General features: G+C 32.8%; 1 protein-coding gene across 1 annotated transcript; it reads left to right on the forward strand.

The window, feature by feature from the left end:
• The first annotated feature begins 4,461 nt into the window (after positions 1-4,461).
• Positions 4,462-11,776, forward strand: LOC112712165 (uncharacterized). Its single transcript, XM_025764975.2, has 4 exons — positions 4,462-5,901; positions 6,139-6,535; positions 8,730-10,129; positions 11,439-11,776. Exons 1-3 carry the CDS (start codon positions 5,748-5,750, stop codon positions 10,078-10,080), a joined length of 1,902 nt encoding a protein of 633 aa, XP_025620760.1. The 5' UTR covers positions 4,462-5,747; the 3' UTR covers positions 10,081-10,129; positions 11,439-11,776.
• Positions 11,777-17,084: the final 5,308 nt, after the last annotated feature.

Raw genomic sequence — 17,084 nt, forward strand, 5'->3', positions numbered from 1 at the left:
AGAAAAAATATATGAATTTATAATTATTGTTAAATAAAAATATAATTAATTTAAGAATGAATGAGTTTATAACTAAAATTAAAATCTATTAAATAAAACTATAGAAGTAAACTATTTGATGAAAGACATTTCTCTTATTGAGGACAGGGTTCGAACCCTATCTCAAGAATTTTTAAAAAATTTTAAATTTTAAGCGGTTTTATTTTACTGATCTTTATCGAATTTGACCAATTTTTATCGGTTTATTCTGTTTTTTTTTTGTCTTGTATGGTCTATATATCGGATCAGATTGGTATATAGTCTGGTCCATTAGTTTTTTGGTCGAACAATGTAACAACTCATAAACCAATAAAAAATTTTAAAAAGAATTTAGATTCATAAGAAATTAGACTCTAATACTTGGGGTTGGAGAATACTATAAAAACCAAAAAAAAGAAAAAAGAAAATAATAGAGTTAAATTGCCTCATGCTCTGAAGACAGACGCTTCTACTTAGTTTTCTTTTTTTTTTTTTTACTTTGTCCCTGTTTGTTTTTCTTCTTTTGCCTTCTAAGTTTTTTTTGTTAAAGTTACCTAATCAAACAAATTAGTATGTATGGAATGTATACATAATTTTATTAGTAAATTACAATTGCTAGGAAAGTGCATATTAAATTCTTAAAAGATCATAGATAGTACTCTACACAGTACATATATATAAATATGATAATTTATTTATTTATTTATTAAATATCTAAATTTTACTAACGATGTTTTTGAGAACGTTTTAAAATTGACCTTATTTCAATCATTTCTACTTGAATAGCTATATTTTAAAATAATCGGTTATATGACAATCAATTTATGTTGTTTAGAATTACCAAAAAATTATTTTTGAGTAATATAATTCCAAAAATAAGTATATAATAATTTGTTACATGATTTAATATTTGACAGTTATTAAAGTTAATTTAGTAAAATCATTACAATTCAAAAGTAATAAGTTTCTACTTATCAGAAATCTCAAAAAGTTATTTCCATTTCTAATTTTTTTTTATCTCAAAATTATTAGTTTCTGTTTTCAAATTATCTTCTAGTAAAAGTTAAGAAGTCCTGTTTTTCATGTTTCCATGCATTAGTTTTCCACGTAGTACAGATATTGATCGATCCTTGCTTCCTTGCTGTATATATGTATCTCTCCTACATAACATTTTGACCAGAAATAACCAAAAAGGTATTTGACCAATTTCAATATACCTGACTGGGTACGTGATGAACAAGTTTGGATCGTAGTTAGTAAGAAGAGGACAGAGTAGAAACCATGCGAAAAGACAACTGTTATAAGAAAACGCCGCCGCTATACTGGGGAGTGCGTGTCCCTCTTTTGGAGGAGACCCTCTTCTATCTTCGTGTAGCAGGCTCGCACGCACCTTCAACTCTATGACTTGTCACTACTACAATTCTAATGCATTACTCTCATCTCACCTGAGACTTTGTCTATTTCTTTTTATTATTAATAAACTTCAATTCATACATATAATTATTACATTTAATTATATATATGTATATTTTTTTTGGATGAAATACTATTTTGGTCCTTAATATTTTGATTAAATTTTAATTTAGTTCTTAACGTTTTAAACATTTTATTTTTGTTCCAAAAAATTTCAACTAGATTCAATATGGTTCTACTAATAAATTTGACGCTAATAGTTAACAAAATTAGTGACATGGATATTAATAATGTTATTAGTTAAGTCATATCTTCTTTCACGTGTTAGAAAAATATAATCAAAATCTTTTTGTAACACTTCTTTTCTGTCATTTTTTTTTGGTACAAAACTCCAAATTTTAACAATCAACTATTAACACTTCAAAATCAAAAGAAAAACCTTTATATTAGTGATAATCGGTAAATCAATTTTACTTACATATTAAAATTGAATACTATTGGCTCATTAATATGCGAATTGTTTGTGTCAAATTTAATGGTGAGTCAATATTAAACTCACTTACAATTTTTTTGGAATTGAAATAGAATATTTAAAAGTTTTTAAGAATAAAATAAAACGTTTAAAATATTAAGGACCAAATTAAAATTCATCCAAAATATTAGGAAACCAAAATAATTCTTTACCCTATTCCTTTTATGTATATGATATAGTTTTTCATATATATTTGTTTGCCAATAAGTTGAAACCTTTACTGTTTGAGTTTAAATATATGTTTTTATATGATATAGAGCAGGTTATATGATTAAGAAACTAAGATTAGTTAATCCTATTTGACTGTTTTGGTATTCCATGGCTTGAATATTTTAGAGTTTTTGAGAGTAAACAATGTAGCAGTACAGTTACGGATGCAGGCTCTTATCTTTTTATATTACACACCCATAATTCTTTAAAGTATTTTCACTTGGTTTCTTGCACTTTGGAACTTTGTCTAGAAGAATGGCAACAGGATAGAAACCAACAAAGGGAAACGGTGATGGGGACTTCATAAATAGAAAAATGATTAATGGTTTGTTTGGGATTCTTTCTCATTCAACTTCAAAATGATTTTTAAATGCATCTTGTTTTGATTTGAGATTGATATAGCCAGCAGCACACTGCTATAACTTCACCAAATTCATATGGGTTTTGCAGTAAAAGTCTAGAAAAGGTGGCTAACTAGAACTTTTGTTGGCCTGTTTATATGGCTTTTCATAGGTTGACTGTTTTGGAAATCATTTTTTTCCCTTCAAAATAAAACAAAATGATATATGTGGTTTAATTCTTTTTCTCTTTCTTTTCTTTTCTTTTTATACCTTTTTTTTGTTTTTAGATAAAAATAGAAATTAAGATAAACTTACATAGTTACATTAATAATTTCTAATTTAATTCTGTATGGGTTGAAAATTAGAGATCAGAAGAATTAGAATTCCATAATTAAAGTCAACTTAGTAATAAATATTATAAGATAAATTTACATTAATTCTTAATTTAATTTTGTATGGGTTAAAAATTAGAGATTAAAATTGATAATTAAAGTCAACTTAGTAATAAATATTATTTGTTAATTTTTTTTAATTTTTCACAATATTTTTTAGTCTGATAAATAAAAAATTAATCTATTGAGATACTGAAATCTATTTAAGAATTCGTACATAAAGTTATGTTAATAAATATTACTTGTTAATTTGTTTGATAATAAGATTTCTTATTAATTCGTATATAAGGCTATGTTGTTGCTCCGTCATATCTTTCTATATATTTTTTTTCTTTTGGATCAATATCTTTTACAAGAGATTTATCCAGTACAAGTATTTATTATTACATCTTTATGGTTATAAGTTAATAAGTTTTTTAAAGTATGCTAAGTTCATTATTATTTTAAATCCATTAAATAAAATAAGAGAATATGCCGCCACTGCATTAAATTAAATTCATTAAATCCATTAAAAATAAAGATAACAAAAATTAAATTCGTCAACTCATCATTTAATACTTGAAGTTCAATTTAGGAAATAAATATGGACTATACTTACTATTATTATTATTATTATTATTGTTATTATATTATTATTATAAAAACAAACATTTTACTCAAATTTATTTAAAAATTAAAATTTAATTTTTAATATATTAAATATAAAAAAAATAAAAAATTTATATTATCATACTATTAAAATGTGTCCTTACATATTAACGAAATTTCTTCAAATAAATTCAAATATTACTTTACAGTGGTTAACTTGAAGACGGAGAGCTACGTACTCTACTACTCTATGGTAGTTAAGAAGAGTTGCTTAAAGCTAAAGTCATAGTAATGAGACTGATCAATGTTTTATAATCCTTTGTGTACATGAGAAAGAATGTATGTTTTAGAAATAATTATATATTATATATAACCACGCATTGTTATTTCAAAAACTAAAAAATATATAAGTGTGCTCTGAATCTGAATTGACTCACAAAATTAGACTTTTATTAATTATAATTATCTCATCATATTAATTAACAAGGGACTCAAAAATCTTATTTGCGGTTAAGGTGTCATTATTTTCAAAGAATGACAGCTTCCCCTTGCAACCATTGGTTCCCTCAATAAAATAAGGATTTAAAATTAGAGAAAGGACAACAAGGTGAAGTAGAAATGGAATAAAAACTGTCTTCACAAAACCAATTATATAAGAAAAAAATTGGGCTGAGAATAATATTAATAACTATCCCTGTCAGTAGACGACCTCATAATTCCCGAAAAGCACAAATTTCACTTTATTCTATTCCATGGTAATATCTTAGGCAAAGATCCAATTGACAGTGATTCCCAATTTTTAGTTTCTTAATTAATTTTTTTAATCCTACTCCACAGGATCGACGGCTTAGAATTCAGCTGTCTCTCTGCTCCAAGTGACAGTGAGTGAGGTTAGCAAGCACACCCTGATTCTCAAAAAATTCTGTGTGATTTGTTTATCTATAGTGGTTGGATTAGGTCTTTTCTTGGGTCTTCTGATTGTGATTTTGCCATAGTAAATTACCAAATTGCCCTCTCTCATGATTGTGACTCTCACCATAGCAAGAATTGCAAGGACCAACCATATCTAACCATCCATAGCCATAGCCATAGCCATAGATGCCATTGCATGCAACAACAACAACAACATAAGAGAAGAGAGAAGAAAGAAGCATCATAACCTTTTTATTTATTTTTTTTCCCTTTCCATGTCAGTGACCCAAAACGGTAACACACACAGTAGTACACTCTGCCTCTGCTGAATTTCAGACAAAAACAGTGTCATTCAGCCCCCCTTCCTCCAATCAACCATCAGGTGTTTTGTTTTCCCACCAAAAAAAATATACACAAACATATCCTTTCTTAATTTAATTTAATTTAATTTAATTTGCTTAGTTCAATTTACTTAATTAACCAACGCTTATTATTTTACGGTTATAGTAGTTTTATTACATAATTTAGTTTTGGATTTGAATTGTATGTGAGGTCCAGTGGGGCTGGATGATGAGTGAAACTTTGTCTGGGAGTAAGTAAGAAGATACGAAATAAGAGATAGAAAGAGAGAGAGAGAGAGGGGAAGAGAGAGGGGTGTAGCTGTTTCATGCTGCTTTCACATATCCCATGTCGTTATGCGGCTAAGGATTGGGTCCACCGACCCCTAGGCCTTACCTTCTCTCTCTACAATTAATTCCATTTTTTCATATTCGTAAGAAAAATTAATTTATGACAAGAGAGATGTGAGCAAAATCTGGAAAAGCTTTTCAAGAGCGAAAAAAGGCAGAGAATAATAAGGAGAGAGGGGAAAAAGAGAAGGCCAAAAAAAAAAAAAAATTGCCGTGTGTGTATATGTGTTGGTGTATCTGCATGACACCAAATCAGTGAAGAAACTCTCACTAATAATATCAGTTTTCATCACTTCTCATTTAAAACATACACAAGCCCAACCTTGTGAGGAGAAAGAACACATATATATCATCGTCAAGTAATAGTGTTCATGGAGCAGCTGATTTGCTTTTTCTCCTCCTTCTTTTGCTGCTTCTGCCTCAGCTCAGATATTATTTCTCTGCTTTAGCTTCTTTTTTCTTTTCTCTAATTGCTGCGATTTATGTGAATTGAAGAGAAGAACCGAATTGCATGCGGGTTATCCAGAATTCTGATTCAGTTTTGGAAGGTTGAAGAAGTTGAAGAAGCAGAAGAGAGAGATATTCATATACATATAGATATAGTTGGAGAAGGTTAATTATTATAGCTAGGGAGGAGTTGCTTTCTTAAGAGATGGCGCAATCATCTTCATCAGCATCGCTGTTTGGATTTAGAGGAGAAGATCAGAACCAGATGAAGGAACAGCATTCCTTGCCTCCATCATCTTCAACCACCTCATCTGCACCACCACAGCAGAAGAAAAAACGAAATCAACCTGGAACCCCAAGCAAGTATCTTCAAAATTTTATCGCCAAAAAAAAAAAAAAAGATCCAGTCTCTAAAATCAAGCCTTCATGGCTTCATCATTTCATTTCCCAGCAACAACAACACAATTGTCTAGCTATATATATATAGATATGAATTATATTATTTAGTGATTTATTTTAGTGAACCCTAATTGTTAGAAAAAAATAGAATAATTGTAATGATTTGTTGTTTGGCATTTTTGGGGGGTAACGTACAGATCCAGATGCGGAGGTGATAGCACTATCTCCCAAGACCCTAATGGCAACAAACAGGTTTATATGTGAGGTATGCAACAAAGGGTTCCAAAGGGAGCAAAACCTACAGCTCCACAGAAGAGGACACAACCTGCCTTGGAAGCTTAAGCAGAAGACTACAAAAGAGCCTAAGAGGAAGGTTTATCTCTGCCCTGAGCCCACATGCGTCCACCATGACCCTTCTCGTGCTCTTGGTGACCTCACTGGCATCAAGAAGCACTACTCTCGCAAACATGGCGAGAAGAAGTGGAAGTGCGACAAGTGTTCCAAGAAGTACGCTGTTCAATCCGATTGGAAAGCTCATTCCAAGACCTGTGGCACTAGAGAATACAGATGTGATTGTGGAACTCTCTTCTCCAGGTAACAATTTTTTCAATTACTAAACTAATTTGGATTTGGGGTTAGGGTTTGTTAGATTCTTTTTAATTTTATTTTTTTAGGAAAGGGGTTGAGATGCTTTCGTTGTGTATTGAGTTTGGTTTCCTTTGAATTTGATTGATTAAGATTCTGTCCTCTCTCTTGCTGCCTTTCTCTCTCGTATGCTTTCCTTTGTCATCTTCTTTCCTTTGAAATATTGGTACGATTATGGAGGAAACATCCCACCCCACGTGAATGGTCTATGGAAACTGCCATGGTCATACGGGTTTCAGTAAAAAATAAAAACACACACACATTTATATACACATACACACGGAGGAACAGCACCCCCTCCTTCCTCTCTCTCTCTCTCTCTCCACCTTTTTCATTCTACCTCGAAAACACCGCTTATTTTTTCTTTTTTTTTTTCCTCCTTTTTTTTCTCTATTCACGTGTTGCTATGCCATGAAGAGATGATAGAGAGAGAGAGAGAGTAATGTAATGTAAGTGTGGGGTGTTGTGTTGTGTTGTTATACAAGCTTTGTTCTCTTCTGGGTTGGCTAGATGTGTTCAGAATTGCAGGTGCTCCTTTTCATGATAATGTTAGGACCTAATCAACTAATTTCACTCCCTTCCTCTCTGTTTTATTTCGATATAAATTCATATCCAGTTAAATTATTATTTAACCATTCTAAATTATTAATTTTATCCAAACGTAACTGTAATTAATTTTTTCATTGTTTTGTGTTACTGCTTTTTTTAATGTAATAATATTCCAAGTTTAACTGCACCCGCCTAATAATAACGAGTTGAGACAATTTTGATCTCATCTTGTTGACAATTTTGATGGCTTTAGGAGGAGTCAAACCTCAATCCAGATTCAACACAAACTAGCTAATATAATAACCTCCGTTATCGACCGTTGTTTCTTTTGATTGATCCATTTTTTCCTAAACATTCAATATATTCTCCTGTTCCATTTATTGCACACACAGTTCTTAATATGGCAAAACCAATTGATTGATTAAGCTTCTAAGTAAGCTTTTGGAATAATTGCTTCACCTACCGGTCTCTATCTTAGTCATGTCTTTTTGGGAGTTTTAAGTTAGTTACCATCTTAATCACTTGTTGAGTTTTTCACACTATTACTTTGTCCAACTATATATATACTCCTTTCAACCCCGTTTCTTCAATTTTTTTTCTTTTTGGTTGAGATATACTTATATTTATATGCATAACTAAACTCGTTTCATAAAGACACGCAAATATTTGTCCTCGGGTTAATTAAGATATTTATTGTTTTATTCCCCAATGCTAATGTTTTTTACGGGATTTTGGAGTTAAGGTTATCACTGTCTTCTACATGGAAAAGCCAAAGTCCTATTTCTAGTAATTCATGAATACTTCACGGATCCGTGACAGCTTAAATTCCATTGTTTTTTTTCCCCCTTAGCGTTTCTGTAGTTAACTGTATCATTATTATGCATTTTCTTTTAAAGAAAAAAGAGGTTATTAAAAGTCTCCTGAGGAATAATTTTCATCTTGAATTATTTTATACTTCAGGAAAATTAAATCAACGGAACCTGAAAGCTTTAAGAATGTTGCAATTGATCAATTTATTAACTAGCTGATAAATGAAACAATTCTTAATATATAATATAATTTGTTAATCAATTTTGATGATGATGAACTTCCATTTCTATATATCCCCCATAGCTGATATATATATATATATAATAATTATTATTTTATTTAAAAAATTGCATTTTGTCTTATTATTAAATATTTTGTCTAGCAAATTTACGCCTTAATAATGACTTTTAACTCAAATCAAATTTATACTCATTACCTAATCCAATTACAGCTCCTAATTATACCATCTCAAAACATTATTGTTTTGCCTTCAAATTTGTTTTTTGGGTCGCTATAAAGGTTTTGATTTCAATGTACATTATTTTACCTCTGAAGCATGTACGGCTATATTTATATCATCATTATAATTAGGGTACAGTGTATGTAGTGTAGTGAAAACAAAAGCTAAAAATATTCTGCAATGATAGGTACATGATGTTGATGATAATGAATAGTAGTAAGTACAAATGAAAATTACTACTACTACTACTACTACCACTACATCATCATAGCTACCACTTATTACAACATTATCATTAAAAAATCTATGTGATATATGATGCAGGAGAGACAGTTTCATCACCCACAGAGCTTTCTGCGATGCATTGGCTCAAGAAAGTGCAAGGCAGCCACCGAACCTGAACAACGCCATTGGAACCCACCTTTATGGAAGCACCAACAACAACATGGCCCTAGGCTTATCTCAGGTGGGTATGGGTATGGGTGTTGGTGTTGGTGTTGGTGTAGGTGTAGGTGTGGGTGTGGGTCCACAACAGATACCCACCGCCATGCAAGAATCTAGCACTGATCTCTTGCGTCTTAGTGGTCGAACCGGTCAATTAGACCATCACATGCTTCCACCACCACCATCATCCTTTAGAACTTCACACCATCAACCATTCTTCATGAATGATCATCAAAACTTCCATGGCCACCAGGGACTCATGCACCTATCTGATCTTAACAACAATAACAACAACAGCATGGATAATAATTCTCCATCAGGAGGAGGAGGAGGAGCTAATAATAATAATAGTAGTAACAACAACAATAATAATAATAATAACAGTAACCTCTTCAACCTTCCATTCCTTTCAAGCAACAGCACTAACAGCAGCAACAACTCTTTCTCTGATCAGCATGGTAACAACAACAACAACAATGAAGGGAACAACAGTTTCTTCACCGGTGCAGGTGGAAGTGCTATAATGCACCAAACAACCTCATCAACTGCACCATCACTCTTCAGCAATTCCCTCGAAACAAACAACAACAACAACAACAGCGGTTCCATTTCTCACATGTCCGCAACTGCACTCCTTCAGAAGGCAGCACAGATGGGTGCAACTACAAGCAACAGCACCGCCTCACTCCTCAAGAGCTTCGGCGTCACTTCCACAACCAGCGCAGCTGCAAAACCACCTCATGATCATCATCATCACCTGAGGGCGGCAACAATGGTGAGCAATGCTGCTGCTGCAGCAAGCTATGGAAGCATATTCGGGTCAGGGAGCGAGCAGGGTAACCTCCAGGATCTGATGAACTCGTTTGCCACTGTAGCTTCCGCTGGACACTCTTCTTCCATGTTCGAAAGCGGTGGAGGTTCTTCTGTAGGGCTTATGGCTGGGTTTGATCATGCATACGATCATAGCTCAAACAGTAGGGAGCATAAGCTGCATGGAGTGAGCATTGGTGGTGGCTCCGATGGGCTCACTAGGGACTTTCTCGGTGTTGGTCAAATGGTTAGAACCATGAGCAGTGGCGGCGGCGGCGGTGGAGGAGGAGTTTCTCGAAGAGAACAGCAGCAACAACATTGCTTCACGTTGAGCTCGATGGAAGCTGAAAGGAATAGTAATGCTGCGCCGTCAGGCCAATCTTTCGGTAGTAGTGGCGGTGGAGGAGGGAATTTTCAGTGAGCAAAAAAGAAAAAACATCATCAGCTTCAGCGTAAAAGAAAGTACAAAGGTACGTCAACGTTAAGTTTAAACTGTAATAATTATTAATTAATATTTACTATTATGACATGATTAAAAGGGGATTTCGTTGGTAATTGTGTGTAAAGTAAGTAGGGAAGGGGGTGGGGTAGGGCTTACTGTTTCATTGGTCCATGTTATTTACAAAGATGCTCTGCTTTTTGGGTTAAGTTAGTGAAAAAGAGAGAAAATAGTAAAATAAAAATGATGTTCAGAAAAGGGTGTGCTCTGACAAGTTGTCTTGCATGGGGTGGACAGCGACGTTGAGCAGTACTTTGTTTCTTCTCTTGTCTTCTGGTTTTTATTTTCTTTCATTTTTGGATATATTTTGGGTTGGCAGAGTCACGAGTAGTGCCTAACTGGTGGGGTGTGACTGTGACCCAACGACTATCTGCTCTTATCATCAACATGCTATTGCCACATCATACAACCTATATTATACATATCTATTATTATCTATATCTATTATTCTAATATTAATCATACCCTGCACCCTCCATATATCTTAAACATAAAACAAATATATTTTGACAATTTTGTTAAGTACTTACAGGGAATGTTTGATGTTGGACCAATTCCATAAATTCAGTCGTCATTTTTAGTGTCATAGTAATTCTCATTTCTCAATGTGCGTGACAATAAATGCCAGCTTAATTATAATAATAATTATTATTATTATCAAATTACGAGCTTTATAGTCACCCAGAAAAAAAATTACGAGCTTTATCCTACGTATGTATCTATACTGGTATCTGTTTTAACTTTATTTAGTTGATGCAATTTTTTGTTATGAGTGTTACACGTGTTTTAAAAATATTATAAAAAAATTATTAAAAGTTATGAAAAGATACGATTTTTTATATTTTAATATATTAAATATATCAAAGGTTTTAAACAAATTATTATCATATTTATTAAAATGTATTTCAAGACAAAAGATAGCTAAATTTGTTAATTACTTGTAAGAAATTATATTTTTACTAATGTTTCTTTTCTTTTAAGCTGAGCCAAAATTAGCTTTCGTTCCACAATAGTAATTTTCAATTTTTTCATTCATTGCAAGAGATATCCATGTCAATTAAATTAGATTAATCCCAACTAATAATGATATATTATAATAGGAAGAATTTGTTTAATAAGATGTTACAAGTTGTCATAATATGGGATTCTATTTAATTGTTATGAAGTATGATACCCCCCCCCCCCCTCCCTCCTCCTCTTCTCTTATGAAGTTATTCCTGTTAGTGTTTCACCTATCAAGATCAGTTTAATCCAATTATTCATGGTTCTGCTGTTTGCAGGGGGTTTCAACTTTCAACTTGATCCATTAAAATATGACTGCCTAGCTTCACCTAGTTCTCGCCTTTTGAGAGCAGTAACTTGGAATCATATGGGAGTTCCTGGACTTTACTAATGGCGCAAGCGAATTAGGCTTGCTCGACTTTGTTACATCTTTATTTTTATTTTTATTTTTATTTTTTCCCTTTCCCCCCCCCCCCCCCCCCCCCCCCTCTAATTAGGATTATAAGCAAAACTAGTTTCAAGATTTTCGTGGTTTAATTTTATAGATTCTGTTATTGGACGACACATTAGTTATATTTACATATTTAAATTAGAGCACCAGTTATGACCTTGATCATATGTTTTTTTTTTTTTTTTTTTTTGGTCAAGTGGATTAGACAACCCCCAATCTTAGGTATCACAACTCACCCACACTACACACTCACCCACACACATTTTAAGGGTTCATAATCAATACTTGGTGCACTCACCAAGATTTGAACCCGGGTGCAGCATATTAAGAGGCGCATGGTGTTACCAGTTGAGCTAAGCCTCAGCTGCTATCATATGCTTTTTAAGCATCAATGTGATTGGACAACTTAGATATTAATGGGTCCCTCACTCCCTTGATATCATATGCTTCCTTATTTCTTTGGTCGGAAATATACTGATTGCTGAATGATGTTATGGTAAAAGACATCATAAAGCTTTGCTTTTTTGAATGCCTTGGGCATGTTCTGGGCCATCTGTTGGGTCCGTTAAATTTAGACCTAACTAGCATTTTGAAAAGGATGGCTTCATCAGGTCCAAAAACAAATGAGAAAAGGATGGCTTCATTGTATAATATAGCATATTTTTTAATATCAACTTATCATGTTCGGTAGGATAGTTTGTGATAATCTTCTTTTGGGCTTTGTCCCAAAAAGTGTTCACCCAAAAAATGATATGTTTTGATAAAATCACCAAAATCTTATTTAGATTAACTATAAAAGCTTCAAGTAATCTCTTAGTCTAATAAAATCTTAAATAGGTATGCAAGTAAATGGCGTGTTAATTTTGCATGTTTACTTACTAAGATTTGAATTTTTTGCTTAGATTCCATGTGACTAAAATTTATTCGACCTCTTAAAATATTGATTGGTTACTCAATATTATCATGAAAACGAGATTTTTGTGACTCTAGAAGTAATATTTAAATTTCTCTTAATTACATGGAATTTAGGTGAGAAGTCCAAATTACAAATAGTTAATGTATTAAATCTGTTATGATATGGATGTCCATATCCATTCTATGTCTACTCAGCAAGTACTCTTGGAAAGTACATGCATTTAAGAATCTGCAGTGCATGCTTTCCAACTTTTGAAAATGTGAACCTTGAATTTGTATAAATAGAGAAATTATCTTAGGTTTTACATAGCAACATAAGCAAGTAATAAGAAACCTATTCCCTCTTTATGTTACAATCAAATACTTTTCTCCTTATATTTCTACTACAATTCTTTCTCTTCTTTTATTTTATAAGTATTTTAAATTCTATTTTCTATTACTCTTTACATATAATATTAATAGCAATATTAATCATCTTTATTATATTGAGATAGTAATAATAAACCAGGGGCGGAGCTAGAAATTATTTTGGAAGGGGCTAACATGAAAAATATAAATTAAGAAGAAAGAAAAATTAAAAATTAAAAAGGGGTTAAACTAAAAAATTAAAAACTTATATATACATCTTATTAGTTTTGGGGGGGGGGCATTGCCCCCCTTGCTCATAACGTGGCTCCACCACTGCAATAAACAAATGCAATTCTCTCTCTTTTTATTTTTAATACTTCTTTCTATCTTTGTATATATATACACAATACAACATATAATATTATATATATATATATATATTATTGAGCTAATTATTTTAATACTAGAGTCTTCTATTTATACAACTTTATTTTATATCTTTTATTTATTTTACAACACGTTATCAGCACGAGACTCTGATCAAACTTTTAGGAAGACTCAGGTAACAATTTTTCATTATGTCGAAACTCTCTCATCTTGAATTCAATGCTCTTGATATATCTGGAAACAATTATTTATCATGGATATTAGATGCTGAAATCCATCTTGATTCAATGGATCTTGGAGATACCATTAAGGTTGGAAATAATGCATCCCAGAAGGATAAAGCTAAAGCCATGATTTTTTTTCGTCGTCATCTTGACGAAGGATTGAAAAATGAATATCTCACATTAAAAGATCCTGCAGATCTTTGGAAAGACCTCGAAGAAAGGTATAATCATCAGAAAACGGTGATACTTCCTCAAGCTCGATATGAATGGACGCACTTGCGTCTACAAGATTTTAAATCTATAAATGAATATAATTCTACAATGTTTCGAATCACCTCACGAATGAAATTATGTGGGGAAAAAATAACTGATCATGATATGTTAGAGAAAACTTTCTCAACCTTCCATGCCTCGAATATGCTCCTGCAGCAGCAGTATCGAGAGAAAGGGTTTAAAAAAATATTCTGAGTTAATTTCTTGCCTCCTTGTTGCTGAACGCAACAATGAGTTGTTATTGAAAAATTATGAAGCGCGCCCAGCTGGCGCCGCCCCATTTCCTGAAGTAAATGCAGCAAATCGTTACCCCAGAAGAGGTAAATGGCAATTGGCAAGCTTTTAATAACAAGAAAAATTATGGAAGGAAAAAGAATTATGTTCAAAAGAGAGGATCTCACCAGAAGTGGGATAAAGAAAGAAATATTGGGCAGAATAAATCAACAGAGGATAAGTGTTTCCGTTGTGGTGGAAAGGGCCATTGGTCACGTACCTGTCGTACCCCAAGGCACCTAGTCGATCTTTACCAGGCATCTTTGAAAAAGGACGATAAAGGAAAGGAAACAAATTTTGTTTCAAATGATGCTGAGAACTCCACCACTCATTATGATGTATCTGATTTCTTTGAGGATCCTGAAGGAAATATTGGTCATTTGATAAATGATGGAATAGTTTAATATGTGAGATTGTGAAATATCTATGTAAATAAATAATGTAAAGAACTTATTGTTAAGTTTTATTTTCTATGTATTTAAGTTTCAAATGTAATGTACATAAATAATGAAATATTAATGTTTATAAATTTTAAAATTATTAAATGTGTCAAATTTTAAAATAAAATTTTAGTATATGACGTTATTTTATGTACAATGTTTCTTAGAAAAATAATTCTGATCAAGTATTCAATTTAACTGTGCATACTACTCATTTTATTATTATTTGTTTTTGAAGAGAATGGCAAGGATATGTAATGAAGATGTATGCCTTGCGGATAGTGCAAGTTTGCACACTATTCTCAAAAGTGATATATATTTTACCCATCTTGTGCCAAAAGAGGAATATGTTAATACTATTATTGGCTCAGGCAATGTGATAGAAGGCTCTGGAAGAGCTATAATTTTGTTTCCTGGAGGAACAAAATTTATAATAAATAATGCACTATTATCTACCAAGTCTTTGAGGAACTTGTTGAGTTTCAAAGATATTCGCCAAAATGGATATCATGTTGAGACGATGAATGAGGGAAATCATGAGTATTTATGTATCACAACTCATGATTCAAATAAGAAAGTTATATTAGAAAAATTACCCTCACTTTCATCTGGGTTGTATTATACCAAGATTAGTGCAATTGAATCACATGCTATTGTAAACCAGAAGTTTACTAACTCAAATGAGTTCATAACTTGGCACGACCGATTGGGTCATCCGGGAACAACCATGATGAGGAGAATTATTGAAAAATCTCATGGACATTCACTAAAGAACCAGAAAATTCTTAAAACTAGTGAATTTTGTTGTGCTGCATGTTCTCAGGGAAAGTTAATTTTAAGGCCATCACCAGTAAAGATTGGATTTGAGTCTCCTGAATTCCTAGAAAGGATTCAAGGTGATATATGTGGACCTATTCATCCACCATGTGGATCTTTTAGATATTTTATGGTCCTAATAGACGCATTTTCGAGATGGTCACATGTGTGCTTATTATCTTCTCGCAACCTGGCGTTTGCGAGATTATTGGCTCAAATTATTCGATTAAAAGCACAATTTCCAGAAAATCTAATCAAAGCAATTCGTCTTGATAATGCTGGTGAATTTACTTCCCAAGCTTTTGATGCTTATTGTATGGCTAATGGAATAAGTGTTGAACATCCAGTAGCTTATGTTCACACACAAAATGGGTTAGCAGAATCACTTATTAAACGCCTCCAATTAATTGCTAGACCCTTGCTTATGAGAACAAATCTCCCGACTTCGGTTTGGGGGCATGCTATTTTACATGCCGCAGCACTTATTCGTTTGAGGCCAACAAGTTACCATAAGTTCTCTCCTATGCAGTTAGCTTTTGGCCAGCAGCCAAATATTTCCCATTTAAGAATATTTGGGTGTGCAATATATATTCCCATTGCACCACCTAATCGCACTAAAATGGGACCCCAAAGAAAATTGGGGATATATGTTGGATATGATTCTCCCTCTATAGTGAGGTATCTTGAGATACAAACCGGAGATGTATTTAAAGGCCGGTTTGCGGATTGTCATTTTGATGAATCAAAATTTCCAACATTAGGGGGAGAGAATAACCTTCCTGAAAAGGAGCTTAACTGGAATGCATCATCATTGATGCATTTAGATCCTCGATCAGGGCAATGTGAACTGGAAGTTCAAAAGATTATACATTTGCAAAGAATAGCAAATGATTTGCCTGATGCATTTTCTGATACAAAGAGGATAACTAAATCTTATATACCAGCGAAAAATGCCCCAATTCGAATTGATGTCCCAGTAGGACAAGTAGCCACTAAAGCAAATTCACGCCAGAAGCGTGACAGGCCTGTCGGTTCTAAAGACAAAAATCCTCGAAAGAGAAAAGAGGTAAATACTATTCCTGTTGAAAAAGACATAGTAGAGACACCTGCAGTTGTCCAAAATTCTGATTTAACGCCAGAAGACGTTCAGGTACCTGAAAATTGTGAAAATGACGAGATCTCGATAAATTATGTCTTTACAGGAAAGAAATGGAACCAAAATAAGACAATTGTCAATGAAATATTTGCATATAATGTGGCATTAAATATCATGCATGAAAGTAAGGATCTCGAGCCAAGATCAGTTGAAGAATGTTGACAAAGAAATGATTGGCCAAAATGGGAAGCAGCCATGAAGGCTGAATTAGACTCACTTGCAAAACGTGAAGTCTTTGGACCTGTAGTCTGTACACCTGCAGATGTAAAACCTGTTGGATACAAATGGGTATTTGTGAGAAAACGAAATGAGAAAAATGAAGTTGTGCGCTATAAAGCCCGACTTGTGGCACAAGGTTTTTCACAAAGGCCCGATACAGATTATGAAGAAACGTATTTCCCTGTAGTGGATGTGATAACATTGCGTTATTTGATCAGTTTATCTGCATATCATAAACTGCATATGCATTTAATGGATGTGGTAACAGCCTATTTATACGGCTCATTAGATCGGGATATCTATATGAAAGTCCCTGAAGGACTAAAGATATCTAAACCATCCAAGGAATATTCGCAAGGGTTATACTCAGTCAAATTGCAAAGATCTTTATATGATCTAAAGCAATCTGGACGAATGTGGTA

Source organism: Arachis hypogaea, chromosome 9, assembly GCF_003086295.3.
Source record: "Arachis hypogaea cultivar Tifrunner chromosome 9, arahy.Tifrunner.gnm2.J5K5, whole genome shotgun sequence".
In the NCBI taxonomy this organism is placed as follows: domain Eukaryota; kingdom Viridiplantae; phylum Streptophyta; class Magnoliopsida; order Fabales; family Fabaceae; genus Arachis; species Arachis hypogaea.